Source organism: Pholis gunnellus, assembly GCF_910591455.1.
Source record: "Pholis gunnellus genome assembly, chromosome: 15".
Taxonomy (NCBI): domain Eukaryota; kingdom Metazoa; phylum Chordata; class Actinopteri; order Perciformes; family Pholidae; genus Pholis; species Pholis gunnellus.
Window position 1 is genome coordinate 20,442,198 of NC_136542.1, and position 21,758 is coordinate 20,463,955.

Sequence of the window (21,758 nt, forward strand, 5' to 3'; positions counted from 1 at the left end):
AGAAGTGATGTGACAGTGGAAATGATAAATTAGCTCACATTTTCTACAAATATTTGTTACACATAAACATTCCGTTAATTAATTATATCTTCAAACTTGTGTTTATTTAATTTGTAAGCATTGTGGGTGTGCACAGGTGAGAAAGAGACTGTGTAGTTTTTTGCCTTCTTTGTCTTCATCTGTTCGTTTTGCCGGGTAGGTGAAGTGTGAAATCCCCCCGACGCTTTTGGGGCACCATTGTAACTGCCTGACAGCCGCGGTCCACCTTCTGGCTGTGCTTGTGCGTGTGCGCAGAGTGCTTTTGCACTCAGAATTGTGTACTGTCTCGCTATTCTACATCGTCGGAGGTTAATGTTATGGTTTAATCCCAGTATTGTTATTCTTACGCTACGTATACCTTCCGTCCCAAAATTTATTTTGTATCTTCCCTGATTTAGTTGGAGCTCTGCTGACAAGCTGTCCGATGAAATGTGCACAGCTTTTTGGGGTTAACTGATCCCGAATCGTTCTTTCCGAAATCTTGATAGGAGACAAAATACGTAACTGATTCTATTCAAATAAACATTTCAAAATAAATGTATTTAGTCTCTGCGCCAAAGCCAAGCGCGGCAGGTGTGTGTGTGTGTGTGTGTGTGTGTGTGTGTGTGTGTGTGTGTGTGTGTGTGTGTGTGTGTGTGTGTGTGTGTGTGTGTGTGTGTGTGTGTGTGTGTGTGTGTGTGTGTGTGTGTGTTGGCAGGCGTCAAGGTTAATGACAGAGCTGTCACCAGCCCTGACTGCAGCCCACAGAGTGAAAGTAAAACCCCGCACACACAACACAGAGAATGGCACAGCATCAGACTTGATCCCATCCGTCTTCCAGCCCATACTCCATCTTATCTGAGCTTCACTCGGTCTTTATGTCCACTCTCCATCTTCAAACACTCGCTCCATCACCTCCAGGGCCAACGATAGCACGCACAAAATCAAAAGCCTTGGGTTTATGATGGATACTGTCTATCTAGCTCATAGTCCAAGACCGTGCGTGTGTGTGGTTGAAATTGACTATGTTTGTGTTATTTATGCTTCAAGAAAAAATGAAAATGTGAGATGTTTATTCCATTTTGCTTCTAGTATTCATTTCTTTTGTCTGTTCCATCTTCCAGCTTAGACACCTGGGTAATGACGAGGTCCACATTGTTTGGTCGGAACATTCCAGAGACTACCGGCGAGGGATCATCCCCACGGAGTTTGGAGACGTGCTGATCATCATCTATCCCATGAAGAACCACATGTACTCCATTCACATACTCAAAAAACCAGAGGTAAAAATAACAGCGTTCAGAATTTCGATACTGGACTCAAACGGCCAGCTGTCAATATTTTGTGCATTTGTGTGTTTCGGTGCTCCCCAGAATCCTTCTGTCATTGGGTGAAAATGCCTCGGAAACAGCAAGACATTTAAATTCCTTTTATTAAAACCCAGGATGATAATTCAGTCTCCCTCTGGGGTAATCAGTAACAACTACACATATCAGCTGTGGAGATGTGTAATTGTTGTTACCTCATGGCCAATCAGTGTAATTTTTGCCATCATAGTGACACGGCTCTATGGATGGCACTACTGGAACTGTGAGATGGCTTTTGGTGAAACTTTGTACAAACATTCATGGTCTCCAGAGGTTAAGTCCTATGGATTTCTTTGGAATTTGGTACACACATTCACCTCTCCTTTAGAATTTGGTGATTCTTTAAAGTTACAATCTCGACGGTCTCTGTTTCGTTCCCTTTGGCGGCACCTATGTCGATGAGCGGTAATTGCAGGTGTGGTTTTGGATCTCACCTAAAGAGATCCAAACGGTGTCGCCTTTTCCCGGAATGTCCCTGCAGACATCCAGGTAATAATACTGCAAATGCCCAATCCCTGTTGTGTTACCTCATTCAGCGATAGTGACTTAATAGGAATGTCAGTTTTGGTTAACACCCATTTACCGGTAACTAACAGGTTAATTCTTAAGAGAAGAAAAACACATAATGAAATACAAGAAGCACATTCCTTATACTCTGGCGCACTATTGTGCTCATTCTGAAGAGCTATATCCATCCAATTTGAATGTTTTGTGTGGTAAATGATATTTGTTCTATAAAGTTTGATTGATTGTTTCTATAAAGGCCGATCAGTGGAGCCAATGACACATAGATCCTGAATCAAAATGTTTACAATTCAAATTTCTTATGCTCTATTGCCTGTCCTTCAATTCCCTGTCCTTCAATTCCCAGTGCTCGCAGCGGTGCGTCCTGTGTGAACGGGAATTAATTAAGATATAGACAGACATGCATAACCGGTCAAAGTGTTGTCGGTGGTTAACGTTTTACAGCCCTAAACTTGACAGACATTCATCTAATGAACATCTTTGATGATGCACTTACATTCTTCATTCAGGTCACAATTTGAATTTCTCCAATACTGAAGCATATGCTAACATACCTACAAAACTAATGACATGTCCATCAGCCTCAGCTGTTATAACTGCTAAACATCAGCATGTTAGCATGATAACATTAGCATTTAGCTCAGGGCACAGCCTCACAGAGCTGCTAGCGTGGCTGTAGACTCTTAGTGCACGATGATCAAAAGCCAGTGATTGGGGCCACTATGTGTAATAAACAGAAGCAACAACTGTAGAGAGACCAATCAAGTCATCCAAATTAAAAGTTTACAGTCACAACGCATCATGTCACACTTTAACAGAGATTACTTTGGATATTATATCGATGTTTGAGCCGTTATATTTTATGGGTATGGAGTTGGGTAGGAATAAAATAGTGAATGTGCACAGTGTTTTGGTACATAATTGTATGTTTCGTACCAGACAACCCAAATATGCCTCCAGATTGACTAACAATCCTAGAGAGAGTCTTGCCCTGAGTCTTGCTGCTCTGGTTAATGTATCAGTCTAAAACACACAGACATTAATATCACAGCACTGATAGCATAATCCTATTTCAAACGAGACCTAACGCAATAAAATGCTGCTTTTTTTTTTCTGTATGACATAGATACCGCAGCACTAATAACATAACCTCATTCTGCTTCATTCATTCTACAAAGCAAAAAATATTGAATTATCTTGAATCTAAAAACAAGTTAGACGAGATATTCTCTGTGTCGTCGTCCTGAAAGCACTGTATCCCGTCACAGAGTGCACGGCTCGGAGACCTGCTCCACAAGTAAATTCAATAAGAAGCCTGGCATTATTGTCTTTGGTGGATTCCACAAGCAAAGTCTGGAATTAAATTTGACTTACTCAAACCCCAGTGGCTCCAAGAGATTATTCTGTTTCATAAATATATCTGGAATCATACATCTTTGAGAGGCTTCCATGGACAGTGGATTCATTATTAACTATAAAATGTATTTCTGCTTTAATGCCTGTTTTCACTACGTGTCTCGGCGTCTGCAGGTGCCATTCTTCGGCCCACTGTTTGACGGTGCCATAGTGGACATGAACATTTTGCCCACCATGGTCAGAGCCACAGCTATCAATGCCAGTCGAGCCCTCAAATCCCTCATTCCCCTCTACCAGAACTTGTATCCTTTTGAAAGCCCTGCTCATAGTATGAAAAAACCGGACCAGAAGCCAAAGGTAGGTCGCTTGTTTTCTGTTCATTGCCTTCGCTTCCATCTCCATGCCAACGCCTCACAGCTCAGCTGAGCTTCTCGAAACTAGTTTGAATGTATCTTCGCCATTGTGCTGGCCGCTGAAATCCTTGCACATCTGCGCGTGAGCGAGAATATCGCTGCTCGCTCAGCTCGAGTGTTAAGAATAGCAAATCGATGTCCAGCGGTGTTTGGCTTTCAGGGTATAAGTGCTACTGTGATAGAGCTGTGTTTAGTCGGCTCTGAAGTGCCATATATCAAGTGTGTGTGTGCAGGAGAGAAAGAGGAACAGACAGACAGACAGGCAGGGGTGCGCAAGTGAGAGAGTGTGTGTGCGCGCGTGTGTGCCCGTGTGTGTGTGTGCCGTCCGCCCGCCCGCCCGCTTGAGCCGATGCGATGGTAGTTGTGGTTGGAACAAGCCCCGGCGGTCGATACTTATTGATGACTCTCCTCTCTAACGCTGCTTCTAAATGAGGGGGCTCTGCTCTCTGGTCTCGAACGCAGACATGCACACTCACACTCACACACACACACACACACACACACCCACACGTGTCCACGCTTACACACACACTCTTCTGTCTCACAAACACGGACAGTCGATTACGGAGGCACAGCAGTGCAAGTCCATCCACGTACAGACATGCAGATGCATGCAGTGTCGGTTAAGAACACACACACACACACACACACACCATTGTGAGGTGACACTGTCCCCTGTTGAGGCGAGCTGAGCTACCGACTGATCATTGGAATTTCTTCTAAGCAGCACTTGAAGCAATTTGATTCCCTAATGATACTTTCTTCCTGTCTGCCTGCTCGTCTGCCTGTTCTTTTCTTCTTTCCCCGTCGTTTCTACTCCTCATTTTCAAATACACTCATGTGCACGTGTACAGTATAAACATAACAGGGAAAAATCAACCATTTGGGAAAGGGGTGAGCAGGGAAAAGAGGAGATGGACGGTAAATAAAGAGCAGAAACTTTTATTGCATTTTAAGTCTGGATTGAACTGGCCTTGAAAATATAATACAAAAAAGTGCTAGCAGCTCGTGCTACCTGACAGCCAGAGTGACAGCTGCTTACAAAGATTGATAGCTGCCAGTGACATGCCAATACCATAACAGTCTGAGGAGCTTCTTTTATGCGTGGCATCCGGAAGGCCAAGGCCTTTTTAAGAGAGCAGTGAGGTGGTGAGGCCTCTCCAGTCATGGTAGCCATGCAGTGACGGCTAAAATAGCTCGGGCTAACTTCAAGAGACACACTGTGGATGAACAGGAAAGAACTTGCTGGCATACAAGCCATAATAAAGCCACAAAAATGCTTCCCTCAGCACAAAGACACACTCAAAAGAGGATGTGCAGATGCAAAGAGAAATGTCTGGTCCATTTATTATGACCCCACTATTTCAAACTTTATCTACTCCAATCTAAAGTTCTGAACAGTGTCGCGTTTTGCTTACCCGTGTCTTTTACCGTTGACTCTCTCCTTTTTCTGTCATTACTGCCTTTGTACCTCATTTTAATTTGCCTTTTTGTGTCCTGCCTCCTCCCTTTTCTCTCTCTTTGTCCCTAATTACTTTGCCTTCCATCCATTTCTCCCGTCCCTCCTTTGCTGTGTCTCTTTACTCGCCTCTCGTCCTTCAGCTCTACGTTCTCTTTCTCCCCTCTTTGTCCAACTTTCTCCCCGCTCTAACTTTCTCTCACGGGGACGGGGGTGTTGAAGATGCCATTTTGCTCTGCCCCGTCCACCCAGCGAGACGGAGAGATAGTTCGGCTCAGTGTGGGGCTGTGGCTTGTAGCTAACACCCCCAGACCCCATTGTGTTTGTATGTTTATGTATGTATGTGTGTCTGTTTGTGTGTGCTTTTTGTGAGACTCCAGCGATTTGGTGTGAGCCATGTAGACATCTTTACAATCGTGCATTTCCTAAATGTTTTTGTCTGCGGCTGCGTGTCCATCCATATACCTACCGTGTGTGTGTTTGTATATGTCTTTGTATGTGTGTATCACGCACACGTGCCCGGTGACACGTGTGTCGCGCGCCTGTTCCGAGGCGTCTGTGTCCTGGTGCGTATTGATTGGTAGTAGCAGCAGGTCGATGTCCCTGACAGGCTGAATTACAGTAATCAGTCATTATTGACTCCCCATCTCTCCGCTACACACACGTCTCTCCTCCCCCGTCTCTCGCTCTCTGCTGTCTCTCTTGTCCCGCATCTCTGCCTAAACATCCCTCTACATCTTGTTGTGCTGTACCTTTTTTTTCTGCCGCTGTCTTGTATCACTCTGTCCCCCCTGCCGGGATTTTCTCTGTCTTGCTCTCTAATTCTGTCCCTGCGTTTTCTCTCTTGCCTCTCTTAAGTCCCTTATCTCAGTGCATCTCTGTTTCTCCTTCTATCTCTGTCACGTCGCCTGTTTTTGCTCTTTCTCAGATTTCTTAACTTCACTCATGGTCATCCTCTTCACTGCTAAATCTCATCGTACCGAAACTCCGACATCTTGACGTAATCGCAATCCTTAACAATTTCGGTTCAACTTGACGGATGTCGAGGATGATGCGTGTTTTATCTCGGTCTCCTCGGAGACCAAAATCACGTGAAAGGGTTCCCAAAAGAAACACGTTTGAATAAAAGTACGGGGAGGCCTTGTTGGTAAATTTATATGTACGATATGGGACGTGTTGTGAGAATGCACAAACTCTAAATTCAGAGTGCTTTGTTAGTCTGGTGCCAAATCCACTGAATTTAAAAGACAATAAATCTGCATCAAGCAATGTTTGTGTGATTGTGAGTGCTGCACTGTGACCTCGAGTATCCTCACAGAGGGGCTGACGCACTGAGGCGAATGGGGGGGAGGCTGGCAGGGCTAAGTGTGTCAGTTGTTAACTGGCATTTTTCTCTTCTGTCTATCTCTGTCTGTCTTCCCACCTCCCTCTCTCTGTCTCATGGCCCTCGGGGCGGTCCATCTGCCTTCTCTCTCTCCCTCTCTCTCTCTCTGATCTTTCATTCACCATGACCACAGCCATCCAGCAGCACACACACACACACACACACACACACACACACACACACACACACACACACACACACACACACTCGACACAGAGTGCCAGGCTGCTAGGGCAGCTGTGTGTAGGCACAGCTCTATCTCACATATCAGCTCATTGCAGCAAGAAAAGCAGTCCAAGACTCCCCGACACACACACACACACACACACACAGATACATACAGTCCTTCTCCATATAGGGCCTCACCATGTAGTGAAACACAATACACACCAGGTTTTAAACGTGCTCGACCCTCTGATGAGCAGCGGTAAATCTTTGCTCCTCCTGTCGGCCCACCACAGTGGAATCTGAACTCCTGAGGAGAACAGATGAACGTCAGGAGCAGACTGCTGAGCGGCGTATTGGTGTCACCACTCCTTAAAGGATGGTTCTTTTTAGTTTTTTTTGTAGTGAGGTTGTTTGAGGTACTTATCTGTACTCTGTGTATTACCTCCAGTGGATGGCTAACGCCCTCCCACAGTTTGGAGAAGCAGACACGAGTGGTGGCACAGAAGTAATGCGATGTACTGCTGTGGACGGGGGGAACAGTTATCTATGCTCTCTTAAAAGTCATTTTACCTCGCAGAGCATGGGAGCAGCTGCTTTACCTGTTTGCTTGTTTGTGTTACACAAACTAACTTACTACTAAAGTCTGATATCTTGTCTTCCTCAGTGAGCCACGCTGTTGCACTGTGTGACATATGTGTATTTATGCACAGCTGAAATAGTCCCCAAACAAAGGCACCTTTTACTCCTTACTAGGTGTGTGTGCTGTTGTTAAAGGCCTCTAAAGATTGTTAAAGTCATAAAAGGGAAATCATAAGTAAAGAAAGTATTGAGCCACGGCCTGAGGAATTTAGAATATAGAATCTTAAAGCACAGTTGAGAACATAATGGGCTATTTATAGGAAGTAAATGATAATTAATATTATCCATTGTTCTAAATTGGACCACAATAATGATTTGATTGGAGTTGGTCCTTTTAATGCTGCAGAGTTTTTATATTCATGTAAATAAAAATGAACTTAAAAAGCTACTTTTCACCTTAAAGTTGAATTGTAGAGCCTCTGTGGATCAGTCGACCGCTACGGCCAAGATTCACCTGTAAATCTCCTACAGCTGCTCTACCATCTGAGTGTGTGTGTGTGTGTGTGTGTGTGTGTGTGTGTGTGTGTGTGTGTGTGTGTGTGTGTGTGTGTGTGTGTGTGTGTGTGTGTGTGTGTGTGTGTGTGTGCAAGCTGTGGCTGTCCTCCATCTGCTCCTGGGTGATTGTGGTTCTGGGGAACAATGTTGGAGAGACTCTAAGCTGCTACACACACTAGTTCCAGCAAGTAAGTGTGTGCTTGAATTTTCGAATGTATATCACTCCATTTACACTTGTGTATTTCCCAGCGTTCATGTTGCATGTGTATATATTTCACTCTCAGGATTAGAGGTATTGTTTGTTTGTTTGTGTGTGTGTGTGTGGGACATCCCCTCTAGTAGTTGATTGGCAGAGATAGCTGCACTGAGGCTAGGGTCAGCATATGGCTCGGTGTGATAGCGATGCTGTGTGTCTTTTTCACACGTTTGTGTCACTGCCTCTTTTTTTTTTTTTTCACACTCCGTTCCCGGTGAAATGATGGCAGCTCTGGGCATGTAGCGCTATTATCCCCCATATCCACACACACACTCACACACACACACGCACTGAGCGCAGCCAAACGCCCGGCGGCCTGCCTGGCTTCTCTTTGCCAGCTCCCACAATGGAGCCCATTGTCCCACTAAGGCTCCAATCTGCTGTGTGTGACGAGGAGTGTGCGTGTTCCTCACCGCGGCAGAAAAGGTGAGGTCAAAACCTTACAAACTGAAGACATTTTCTTATCGCTGAAGCTGAAATGGGGTCATGTTATCCATAAACCCCCCCCCCCCTCCGACGACATCAAAGAAAGCTGCACTGCCGCCTGTCTTCATTTTGCTGCATTTGACGGAACTCTGCAATTAACAAATACGTTGGATAATAATTACAACTGCTGATGCAGGTGCATTGACATCTTACTGATATTTCAGGAAAATATATTTTTTAAGAGAAATTACATTAATGTAGAAGGAGAAATTGTCAGCACAATGCATGATGTGAGAGATAAAGCTTCTGCATACTGTATGGAGGAATATAAATGTATTTTTACTTGTCCTTGATTAAAAACAGAATGTTCCTTGAGCAGCCATTATGGCAAATTGACAGCAAATCGAAGCCACACGCCGAGCGGTATTTGATGCTTTAAAATACAATTAGGATTAGGTTAAGGGTCGGTGTATTAGTGGGGGTAAGGAAATGAATGTGTGCAGAGGAGGGGAGAGATTGTGGTTAATTATTTCCCGTCGGGCAGATAGAGGAAATGAAAAGAAAAGGGTGAGGAGGAGGAGGTCACAGCTAATCGCTCCCACTTCTCCTTGGTGTGTGTGTGTGTGTGTGTGTGTGTGTGTGTGTGTGTGTGTGTGTGTGTGTGTGTGTGTGTGTGTGTGTGTGTGTGTGTGTGTGTGTGTGTGTGTGTGTGTGTGTGTGTGTGTGTGTGTGTGTTACTTTCTGCATCTCAGTTTGTTTCACAGGCACATATTAGCACTGTGATGTTTGACACTTTGTAATCCGCATAATTTCATAACACACCGGTTAGTCGGATATTATGTTGATTTCATTCACTCTGTTATTTTTGAAGTAGATCAACGGGATCATTTTTTAACATAATCCTTGGGGGAATTAATTCCTAGAATTCTGCTAAACATTCACCTTCTCAGCTGACTTAGGGAAGTGAATTTAAGCCCTTAAGACTCATTAACAAGCTTAAGCGACTGCTGGCAGGAGTGTGTCTCACAGGAGCAAACACTCAAACTCAGTGTAGCAGTAAACTCAACATACATGTCTGTTTCAGGCACCACACACACACACACGAATAGTCTGAGGCCTGAATTATCAGAGAGAAAGAGGCAAATTGCTGGTTTGCGAGGAGTGTTACTCTAGAAATTGCTAGGCGGTTTTTTTTGTGTGCTTATTTTGGTCTAATTTTGGTCTGAAATGTATGATTCATGTAGTGTGTGTGTGTACGCTCCTAGTCACAGAGAGCTGTGCAGACACATGAGTTGTAGCCATCAGTGGCTTGATCATGCCTTGTTGGAGCAGACCCCCCTCTGACTGATAAACAAGCTAATCTGTGTGTGTGTGTGTGTGTGTGTGTGTGTGTGTGTGTGTGTGTGTGTGTGTGTGTGTGTGTGTGTGTGTGTGTGTGTGTGTGTGTGTGTGTGTGTGTGTGTGTGTGAGTATGAGTATTTTTATGTGACAAGGTGTTTAAGATTCAGGGTGGGATGTCACGGCCGACCAAGACCATGACAGAGTAGACAGGAGAGCAAACTCTGTGCAATGAGCTCCAACAGCCATCTTATAATATGGGCGACTGTCTTTACAGACTAGCAGTATGTAAATACATAACTGATGATTGACCAATCACTTAAAAAAAATATTTTGGAGAGAAAAAAAAGCTAAAAATAGCCAAGTGTGACTGTATAGTGCAGCAGGTGTTTTCAGAGTGAACTAAAGGTGTTAAAACCTATATTCACATTACTGGACATGACGAACTACAAACAATGAGTATTAATCAATCATTTGAGAACATTTATATATAAATATATATACTGTATATTCTGTTATAACTTGTGCTATAAATCTGATTATTATAAACATGTTTTTGTGGCATTGTCTTATTTTTACTTGTCACAACTGATTTTGTATCATTTTTAGTGTTAAATCACATAAATGGAAATGAATTTGTCCTTAACTTTGAACTTAACATCTGTATATAAATGAAACCACCATGGATGTCAGCTGGGCTTGTCACAATAACTAGCGGTCAGGTCGCAAAAATGAACCGATTTGCAATTTTCTTTACAATTCAAAGCATATGGGAAATAAATTATTGTATTTTTTTCCAAATACTTTCTTTGATCAATTTTGATGGCATTATTGGTTTTAATTATGTATTATAAGCTCCTTCAAACATCTGGATTTATTTAAGTTTCTTGCCAAAAACTGCATTTTACAAGATTACGTTTGAACGCATTATAAGTTCCCTTTTCCAAATGCTAATTTTTACCGCTTACGTTTCCATTTAAACGTCTGTAAATGTGGCAAACAATATGAGACTGACCGCCCGATTATGGCCGTCAGCAGATCGATTGATGCATCTCTCGTCATGTATTGTGTGATAAGTCGATAGTGTAAATAGTATTGAGGTCATCTCCATACATCGTACGATAAGTAGATAGATGTATTTCGTGTCACCTCGCATATCCGTATTAAGGATTCATATGGGTGTTCATATGTATGTATGTGTGGAGGATAAATATTGTCTCACAGCCTGCAGATAAGAACAGGATCCATCTCCTTAATCAGAGAATTATTATCATGGCCTCTGTGACGTTCACCAACACCCAAGCTGTGTGTGTGTGTGTGTGTGTGTGTGTGTGTGTGTGTGTGTGTGTGTGTGTGTGTGTGTGTGTGTGTGTGTGTGTGTGTGTGTGTGTGTGTGTGTGTGTGTGTGTCCCCGTTAAATAAAGCTTGTAATTGGGCTGGCAGCTTTAGGGCTCTCCAGTGGTGATAAGGAGGAGTGTGTGTGTGTGTGTGTTTATCTATTTCACCCATTGACGTGTGCGCGTGCTTGTCAATGGGTGAAATAGTGGGGCGACAAGGGGCCAATTAATGTATCACGTCTGCTTTTCTCCTCGGCCTCTGTTTCTGCGTTAGGTTAAAGAGCAGATGAATAGGGGTAAATACGTGTGTGTGTGTGTGTGTGGGTGTGGGTGTGGGTGGGGGTGGGGGTGGGGGTGGGGGGTTTCCGTGCATGTCGGCCCCTAACAATAAGTAGTGCATTAGATCAACCTATCTATGCCCTCATCTTTGGTGTACGTGGACACACACACACACTCTTAATGAAATCACAAAGCCTCCATATCATTGCTATCACAGAAAGATATAAACCCATTAGCTTTTTCCTTTGGGCATGGACACACACACACACACACACACACACACAGGTTTATCATTACACGCTGTAAAGCTTTTCCAATTGTATTATCCCTCTGATGTCCTTCTCTCTGTTGTCTGTTCCAAAGCCTGGGGTGGAGAGCACAGATAGTGCGGGTGTGTGTGAGATACTGCGTGTGTGTTTGAGGATAGGTATCTTGTAGACGAGCTTTAGAACGTGGACAGAAGATGTTTTGTTGCACTTTTGATATGTTTTTTACCTTTGAAAAGCGTCACCGTATGTTCGTTTTGCTCTGTTCACATTCAAAGTCACTGAAAGTTACGACATGATTGTCCTTCTTCCCGCTAGTAGCGATGTTGGCGTTTCACACAGTTGAACTGCGCTGGGATTCGTTCACATGTCTGGCCGAATGGAACTGTTTCATAAAACCGTCACAGAAAAATGTGAATAACAGCGAGTGAACAGAGAAAGCTGGACCCATCCCACTCCTTTTAACCCTGCTATCGCTTTAATGTTTTTCAAAATGAAGCAGACCGGCTGGACTTGTAGATCATTCAGAGTCACATGCACAGTTGCCTTGTGTATCTTTTAAATGCGTCATCGTCGGGTTTCTACTGCGACAGTAACGGGTGAAGAATAATAAGTCTTCATCAACACTAGCAAGCACTGCCTGTGTATCCAAAGCCTGATTTACCTCATTCCTCTGTGCCATAGAGTTCCATTGGCAGTGGAAAAAGTAACAAAACACTATCCGTGAGCCACATCATTACACTGGGTGACTGTCCTTTTTCCTTCCTTTTTTTGCTATGAACATGGGAGCTGTTGTTTATTTTGAGTCTAATCTAATATGCACAATCCTGCTGCTGTAGATATAGCTTTCAAACACCAAACGTGTATTAATTCGCAGCTGAAAATAGTCCCTCGCAATTGGTGTATTTATTCCTTTTTGAGTCACGTTCGTTAAAAACTACAATCCCCAGCTGATTTATGGGTTTACTTTGTCTTTTAAAAAAAGGAAAGTAAAGATTTGTGACGTGTTTTAACCCATTGTTGGGATATTATTTAATAGAAATCTATTTGTTCGTACGAAAAATAAAGAATAATGTCTTGTTCTTTAAGTTCTTTAATTGAGTAAAGTTGTATCTGTTTACCAGTGCAGCAGTAGCTAATTCCCACAGAAAGGTTTCTATAATCTTCATCAGCAGCATAGTCAGTGAGTTAGAAGCTGAGCTGGTGCTCTGCTCCTCTTGAACAGCAGAGAGGACTCTCACTCAAAGGCCATCGGTCTGGTTCTCTCACAGCGTCGTAGCTGCTGCCGATGAGGCCGTTTTTAGACAATGAGCACAAAGTCCATGCATGCAAGTGACAATAACTTGCATATGTGGGCTGCATATTCTCTTCTGGGATTCCACTGTTTTATATTTACATCCAAAATACCTGCTGTAAGGACGTTTTGAGACATGGGCTCCAGACAGGAGTCAGGATATTTGAATGAACAAATGTGGGTGTTAAGATACCATCTGGAATTGTTTTCCAAATGACTCACTTCACAGGAATTTTCCACAATTTCATTCAGATCTTCTTCTTTTTTTCCTGTTTTCTTCACTGAAGTGCTGCCCTAGTGAAAGCAGCACTGAGATTTACCGACCACATTTTGGTCAGTTAGTAATAAAAGAACAAACTTATGTTTGACTTGAAAACATGTCAGCCCTCATTAGTAGACGACTTAAACGTGTCATCCAGCCTTGTGAACAGGGAAGAATCCGCACACACACATTGTTTGAAATGACATTTTTAAAATATCTGATTTGATTGTAAGACATGCTTAAGCGAGCTTAATCGGATGACCATTTCTTTAAAAAAGAAAAAAAAAAAAAAAAAGATCCTGGAAATGTACTTTTTTATTTTTTATCAAAAGTTCTGTCACAGTCATGTCCTGGACCGTTTATCCAAAATGTTTCAGTGTCGTTCAGTGTAAAGCCTCCAGCTGAGTTGGGTGTTCCTTTACACAAGACTGACGTGGTAAAAGGTTTGGCTCCTTACCACATCTTTTAATTTTCACTTTTATTTTGAAATCATTTAAGCTGTAAACTTAAAACAACATATTGACTGTTTCATTGTGTTTATAGCAATTAGAAAGGAAAAATACAAATCAACCCATTTTGATCATTCAAATGAGCGTGTTTGACCGTCTCAGGAAGCCCTACGCATTTACAAGGAAGTATCTAGTATATTCACACTATATACAACGTACACACACAATCCTCCATGCAAACTTGCCACCGACACACACGTGCACAACCCAGCGGTGGGCCCCGGCTCCTAATGCGCTAACAAGCCCCCTTTCTCCTCCCCTCGCCTCCTCCCGTCTCCCTCAGTCTCAAGTGATCGCAGGAGTCGAACAGCACCACAATGAACCGCGCAGAGAGAGAGAGAGAGTTAGAGCTAAAGATGGCATGATCACTTCACTCTCTCCTCTCTTTTCAGCCACGCACAAGAAAATGAGTTTCTGACTGGATACAAAAGAGGCTTTTTATCCGACCCCCTCTCCTCTATCTCTCTCCTGTCCGCCTTTCTCTGCGCTGCTTTCTCCCTCGTCTCCCTCACCGGCCTTTTTCCCCCTCTTCCTCCCCTCATAATTTTCCCTCTTTCTTTCCCTTTCTCTCCCTCCAAAAGAGAGATATTTTTCTGCTAATGACTTTATAAGAGGAGCCATCTGAAATTCAATTACAGATTTCATCGCGACGAAAGCCATTTGGATGGATGGAGGGATGGATGGTGTGTGAACGAAAGTCCATTTTCTTTGATCCCTTGTTGGTTTCTACTTTCTGATGGTAATAATTTCATTCGATGGTGAAGATGCACCACGAAATGTTCCACAAAGCAACTTTCAAGTCTCAAATAGATGAAATATTTAGCAACCATAAAACAGTAAAAACAAGAACCACATTAAAAGAAAGCTGCTTGAAGGTGCAGTATATGGATTCAGAGCATTATTATCCACTGACTAGCTCATGAGCTCCGCCTTGCGCTGCGCTCCTACGTCGGTTAAAGCTGATAACGCTGTCACAGAAGTGTAGCACCCACTCTCCGGTTCCCCCTCAGGTAAACACTGTTAGCTCTGACAGCACTTTTGTTCTAGTTTGCACTGTTAGCACCGTTAGCGGCAAGCCACTGGCTCAGCCGTCGCGATGTTGAGAGGCAATCGAAATGCTTCCAATCCCCCCCCAGGCACTTTTTCTTTTCTTTTTTTTAAAATAAATGCCCCATAGATTAACTGCATCTGTATCTTGTAATCATTTTAACCAAAGTAACTGAAGACACCTGTGTGTGTGCACGGGGCCTTTAACTATCCCAAATATGAACTGCTCATGTCCAATTTTTGCAGCAACAGTGCATCCATCTCTCTCCTGATGTTGGCCTCTCCCACTTTGGAGCTGGCGTTTGTGACACAGTGACATGAAGCCACAGGCAGAAACCCCTGCTGAGAGGAAGAAAGAGGGAGAGAGATCTAACGGAGGCAGGCGGAGAAGTAGTGAAGAAAAGTAAAGTGATGTTCCCATCATTTATCTCAGCGGTGGTGCCATGCCCGTGTATTTATCTCTCCATGTTCTCCTCGTTCTTTCTTCCAGTTCCCCCTGCCTCTGTAGACTTCTTTCTCTCCCGCAGATGTCCTTTTAAGCCTTTTGACCTTCTCAGAAATGACGAAACAGTGGCCTTGTATCAGGCAGCGTTCGCAGATACTTTCTTGTATTTCCTAAGCTGCCGCCTCAGACAACCACACACTATTTAAACATGATATAAAGGTAATTATGTGTTGTTTGCAAGAATATATAACAGCGGTTGGTCCTTATTGCATGACAGTCACACAACTCTCTCACTCACACACACACACACACACACACCTTAGGGGCAGGGGTGGCCAACCAGTCAAAGACCAAGAGCCACATTTTTTACTGTGTTACCGCAAAGAGCCACATCATACACATGGGCACACATGAACATCACCCTATCCCTTCCTCACACACACACATACCTTTGCTCAGCCAGATTTATTGTAAATGTCACACACCAACATGATAATGACAGAAATTGACTCCTAAGACCACAGGCCAGTCATTTTCAACAATGAACATTGTGTACACTGTCTCACACAGACAAACTCTCAGTTCAACCAAGTCCACAAACAAAAATATAATAATTTACAATAGTGTTTTTCTTTTACTATGCATGTTACTTAGTGGGACTTCTGGCATTCCTTGCCTTGAACAATCCTCTTCAAATCTGGCTTGTATTCCGTTGTTGCCACTCGAAGCAATTCTTTCACATGGGTGTCAGTCAGAACAGATCGATGCTTTGATTTCACGTGTTTCAGGGTAGAAAACACAGACTCGCAGACGTATGTTGACCCAAACATTGACAGTATCTTAAGCGCAGCCCGTTTGACATTGGGGTATTTTTTCATTGGCACACTTTTCCAGAACTCAATGGTCCCTTCCCTTAAAGCAGGTTTGAGTTGGTCCTCCTCACAAAGATCGATCATCTCCAACTCAGCCGCATCCTCATCTGTGACTAGCGGGGCTTTCAAACAGTCCGTCTCTGCGTTAAATGGGTCGACGAGGAACGTAATCTGTGGCCGCACATGCGCGTTTGACGAAAATACCGTATTTAACTCAAGCGAAGCGAACACGAACATTAAAAAAACACAAATACAAACTTCGATATGAACGTAAGAGCCGCATGAAACCGGGCAAAGAGCCGCATGCGGCTCGGGAGCCGCGGGTTGGCCACCCCTGCCTTAGGGGGAAGTGCGATGCAGGGGAGGGAAGCAGGAAAAGGCAAACGGTGAGATCACATAGAGACTCGGTGTTGGAGACACTGGCTTGACGCTCCGTGTGTGACTGCTGCTCTTCTCGCCACTCTCTCCGGGAAAGACACTCTCTCTGTCTTTCTCACACACACACATGCACACACACCACATCATGCTGTTACTTAAACATCCTCCCTCCCCCATCTCACCCGCCGTCCTCCCCTTTCACCTCCGCTGTGATTTGCTGCGGGATTCTCACCCTTCTTCCTCTTCACCCTAGCTACTTCCTCCCTGTCGTTTTACATGTTCTCTTCCTCCCGCACCACCTCGCTTCCTTTGCACCTCCAGCCTCCATCCCTGCTCCTCTCTTTGTTCCCTCTCCGGCTAGTTCACTTTCACTTCTTTGCTTTTCTAAGTAGGATTCAAGTGATTTTTGAGACTATAGCTGCTATTTTTAGATCTTAAAATCCTTGAAGTCCCTGTGAAATACAGGGTGGTTGTATGCAGTAAAATGTTAAGCAAACAGCGTCATCTGTCCACAGTTTATTTGAGTTTTCTTTCTCTCTGCTTTGCCAGCTTTTTCCACTCATTCCCTCCATCTCCACCCTCCTCGTTTCTTTTTAATTCTGCCAGCGCAGTCTGTCCCTCCACTTTAAAAGGAGCCATATTGTTGTTATTATCATTGTCTCTAACTGGATCAGTTACCATTAGACCTGAATCTTTCTCCTTCTGAGGCCCATAGACCAGCTCTCTAACCCAATAGAAAACCCATGGGAGCTATTACAGATGGCCGACCCATTCACAACGCACCCACACACACACACACTGAGGTACAAACACACAGATTTCATTCTGAAGATTCATTGGCCTAATCCCATCACACACTCAGACGGGGACACGTGCGCTGACATATACACACACATCGTGCCTGTTCACAACCACTCTTGTTAAACACACACACACACACACACACACACACACACACACACACACTGCTCTCATTGAAAATCCTCGGTTATTGGAGCTCACTGAGCAAATGGTAATACCATTTGGAGCTGATGGGACTGAGTTGTGCGTTTGTGTGTCAAAGAGACTATACCAGCTGTATGTGGCTGTCATTATGGTTGGATGTATGAGTAGGGTAAATGTCATTCTATCAATGAGGTTATCTCTAATAGATGGACAGTTGAAGTCCTGGTTTCCATTTACTCAGCTCTCTGCACCTCTCTTTGAATTCAATGCTGAAGGCTGTAATAGCAGGTGATAAAAGGCCTTTGATTTGCTGCTTCTTCTTCTTTTTTTCTGACAGCAGCGTTCTCTGTAGATCCATGTGGAGACTACTGTAGGTATATGGAGTTAACGGTGCTTTAATCTGAAAAATGCTGCTTTCTATTCTATATTCGCTTTATTTTACAGTATTTTATTTTCTATTCTGTTAGTTTGTTTTCTGCTATTTGGTTAATGGATTTTGAATTCATGTTGAAATGTGCAGCTTAATGAAAGATAAATAAACTTCATTAAAACAGTACATAATGTGTAAGATATTAAAGGGGCACTGCAGTTATTTAGTCTCCATAGAGTTCGGCTCTTTGAGATACAGATTTAAGAAAGAATGTGCGGCGGAGTCTAAAATATCCTGACTTTCAGTCCCTAACACTGGAGCCTACATTTCCCATAATGCAACTGGATAGTCTTTCTATAAACCTTTGTGCCTGGTAAGCACCCACATCCAGTTTGTATCACAGCCTTCTTGTTATTCGCTTGTAGTCTCCGAGCCTAAACTGACATATGACCCTGATCATTATGACATCATTAGGCTTGTTTTGTCAGACTTGACAAAGCGCCTCTAGATCTACAGAACATTTTATCACTATCCTCCATCAGATTCTATCTTCATCGTTATTGCTCCTTTTGGGTTCTGTTGCCATCTGTGTTGTTGTTGTTGTTGTTTGACCTTGACCTTTGACCTCAGCTATGAGGAGCGAGCCCGATACGTAGAAACCATCGTGCAGCACCACCAGGAGCCGACCACGTTCGAAGATTATGCAGCTCGAGTCTACAGTCCCGCTCCCTGCACACACCTGCCCTCTGACACAGGTGAGACATAACCTTCTGCACGGGAAGCATCCAGTAACCAGACAGATATTACACCACACCAATGCTAACCTCGGAGGCAGGCTTTGACGGAACTAATGACACACGAAAAACTGCTGGTCAACCAGCCACGAACACACACACTGGCAGCTCACGGCCTGATTGACAGACTCCGAGTATCGAATGAGTTCTGTTTTCTGTCCAACGCCGTGCTCAGAGCCTTCTTCTGTCTCCAGAGCGTCTCTGAGGAATTAGCTGACATCTGATCAGCCAGTAGCGATGCCAGGCATGCACATAGGAGTTACACTCTGCTGCATGACACCTCATATGTATCCCGTTAAGTTTATTAGACGGCTACTGATCATTTTTGTCCGGCTAAGTGTCATTTAAAATAGTGTGCTGTCCTTTGACTCGCACATAATCAAATTGTTCAGCGTGGCAGTTATTTACAATAATCTAATCGTGCAGCTGAGCCGCACACTTTTTCTTGAGGTATATGAAGCATAAAGGAGTAACACTGTGTGACGTAAGCCTACATACATATCAGTGTACTAATGTAAGGAATACAGTGACACCGTGTTTGACTTTGTTTCTTTACTGGCTGTGAGTGTTGATCTTAATATGTGTAGAATTAATCACTGTTGTTGTTTTTTTTTTGTCCACCTGCTCTTCATCTCACCAGCTATTGTGGCAAAAATATTAATAATTGTACAATAATGATCAACCTGCTTTGAGGCTGAATAACATTAAACGCAACCTGGAACGCTATTGTGTTCCCCAAATTTCCATTTAGAGTATAGTATGGTACTGAAATTGCTCTTTTATCAGTGTGTTCTTCAGCCCCAAACGTCATTTCAGAACACAGGATCAAAACATTAGTCGGATAATAAGGTACTAGGGCCTCTCGTGGCCGCTCATTTCACTACTTGCTCGTCTCAATTTGCCTGATTCCTAATCTTAATATGCGTATCATCATGTCCAAATTAAGAATTCGGATTGTGACAATCTGGACAGTTCAATAATCCTGTGCTCTGAAATATACTTTGCTCAAATTACGACAGCCCCCTCCCCATCTCTCTCTCTCTCTCTCTCTCTCTCTCTCTCTCTCTCTCTCTCTCTCTCTCTCTCTCTCTCTCTCTCTCTCTCTCTCTCTCTCTCTCTCTCTCTCTCTCTCTCTCTCTCTCTCTCTCTCTCTCTCTCTCTCTCTCTCTCTCTCGATAATATAACTTACAGGTTCCCCTTCCTTAACAGCACAATGATCAAACATTATTCTCTCTTTCTGTTTTTTTATTTTAATTTCACCTTCTTATTTAAAATTATTTTTCTTTTGTTTAAATTGCTTTTCCCTTTTTTTCTTTTTTGTTCATATTCTTTTTGTTTGTTTATTTCTTCCTTTTTTCTTTTTTTCTTTTTGTTTCTTTGTTTCCCCCCCTCCTTCAGATCGTATTGTCTCACTTGCCTATAGCTAAAAAGGTAAGCCTGGTCACATGATTGACCCGCCTCGTTCTGATTGGCTCCTCCTACTGACATTTCAGCCTAACCTATGCTCTCCTCCGATTCCTCCGCCATATTGTTTCATCTCGTCTGTTTTCTCCTCTGTGTTTTCCACAGTTTAAGCAGGTCTGCATGTGTTTACAGCTGTGTACTGTTTAAAAGGAAGTGTCATCTTCAGCTCATCTGTGGGTGTAGTTCGGTATGACTCATTGTGTAGCAGCGGGGCACGCCATGAAAGTCTTGTATGTATCTGCACATCTAGCAGAGTAACATGAGCATTCATTTGGTGTCATGTTTGTGTCCACCTGATGAATGTCTAATATCCACTCTCCTTTTATGCTCTGCTTTGGTCTCCACCTCCTCCTGAGGGGAATTACTGTCTCCTTAGTCACTAACTTTATCCGCCTTGTGTTGGCTGCTGGGCAGGTAGTGTGGATTCCTTTGATCTTACAGAAGAAACCTCTCCCTGTGCTGATGACATTCAGCTGGATTGCCTTCCTGAAATGTCTTTTGTTTTTGACTTTTATTCTTTAGAGGGACAGAAAATATATTTAAAAAACATATTTTCCTCTTTCATGTAGTGCTATTTATCAATCTTTTGTGTTTTGATGTGAGTGTTGGAGGTATCGGTCGTAAAGATGTCTGCCTTCTCTCCAATATAATGGAACTATAAGGCTCTCAGCCTGTTGTGCTCAAAGCTCCAAAAAAAATACATTTGAAAAACTCAACAGCAATGTCTCTTTCTGGAAATCCTGACCCGGTTACGTAAGATAATCCACAGACCTTGTTGTGAGCAGTTTCATGTAGGAACTGTTTTCTTTCTAACAAACTAAACCTGCCAACCGTATCACCGCGCGCAAGGAAGAGTTCATCTACACTCGACACTGCTAGCTCACCTAGCACCACTGAGCTAGCTAACCTTACAGCTCAGCCATCAATGTTTCTATCTCACGCTGTCATGAGCCTCTCGTCCATGAGTGGATGCACGCTTCCTTCTGCGCTGTGATACGGTTGGCGGGTGTAGTGTGGTAGAAAGAAAATAGTTCCAACATGAAACTGCTCACAACAAGGTCTGTGGATTATCTTGAGTTACAGGATCATGATTTCCAGGTTTCTCAATCGTACCTAATTGTCACTTTGCCTTATAGTTCCATTATATTGGAGAGAAGGCAGACATCTTTACTGACCGATACCTCCAACACTCAAACCAAAACAATCTAGATTGATAAATAGCACTACATGCAAGAGGAACAATATGAATCTTCTGATTTTGGGGTGAACTGTCCCTTTAAGCACTAGATCAGCTTCATACCAAGCTACACTCAGTGGCATGATGAAAGTGAGACGTCCTTTTTATAACGATGTGAGCTTTTTGCTCTTTGGCCTTCTCACTCACCCAGTCATTCTCCTGTGTGTTCTGTTAACCTGCGCTGTCACACTGACCTGGTGAAACTTTACCTCTAACCTTTTGTATGCTCCTCTCTTCCTGGTTATGATACGATGTACCTCTGTACACACACACACACACACACACACACACACACAATGTTTAACTTTAAACTAACATTTCAGTTGTTTCTTCTTCAGTAGACTTGAATGTATTGTAACATCTGAAATAAGTAAGTTAGAGGTGGGGATGAGCAAAATGAAGCATACAGCTAATG

At 43.3% G+C, this 21,758-nt stretch overlaps 1 protein-coding gene across 7 annotated transcripts in view; it reads left to right on the plus strand.

Moving 5' to 3' along the window:
* The window catches only part of ralgapa1 (Ral GTPase activating protein catalytic subunit alpha 1), a 63,497-nt gene that overhangs the window by 37,246 nt on the left and 4,493 nt on the right, over positions 1-21,758 (plus strand). For 6 of the 7 annotated variants that reach the window (XM_079175360.1, XM_079175363.1, XM_079175365.1 and 3 more), the window contains 3 exons: positions 1,143-1,301; positions 3,441-3,568; positions 18,479-18,603. In XM_079175360.1, coding sequence (XP_079031486.1) covers positions 1,143-1,301; positions 3,441-3,568; positions 18,479-18,603 — 412 coding nt within the window. Of the gene's footprint in view, positions 1-1,142; positions 1,302-3,440; positions 3,569-18,478; positions 18,604-20,040; positions 20,074-21,758 lie in introns of all 7 variants that reach the window. The other variant, XM_079175362.1, reaches the window with a different exon arrangement.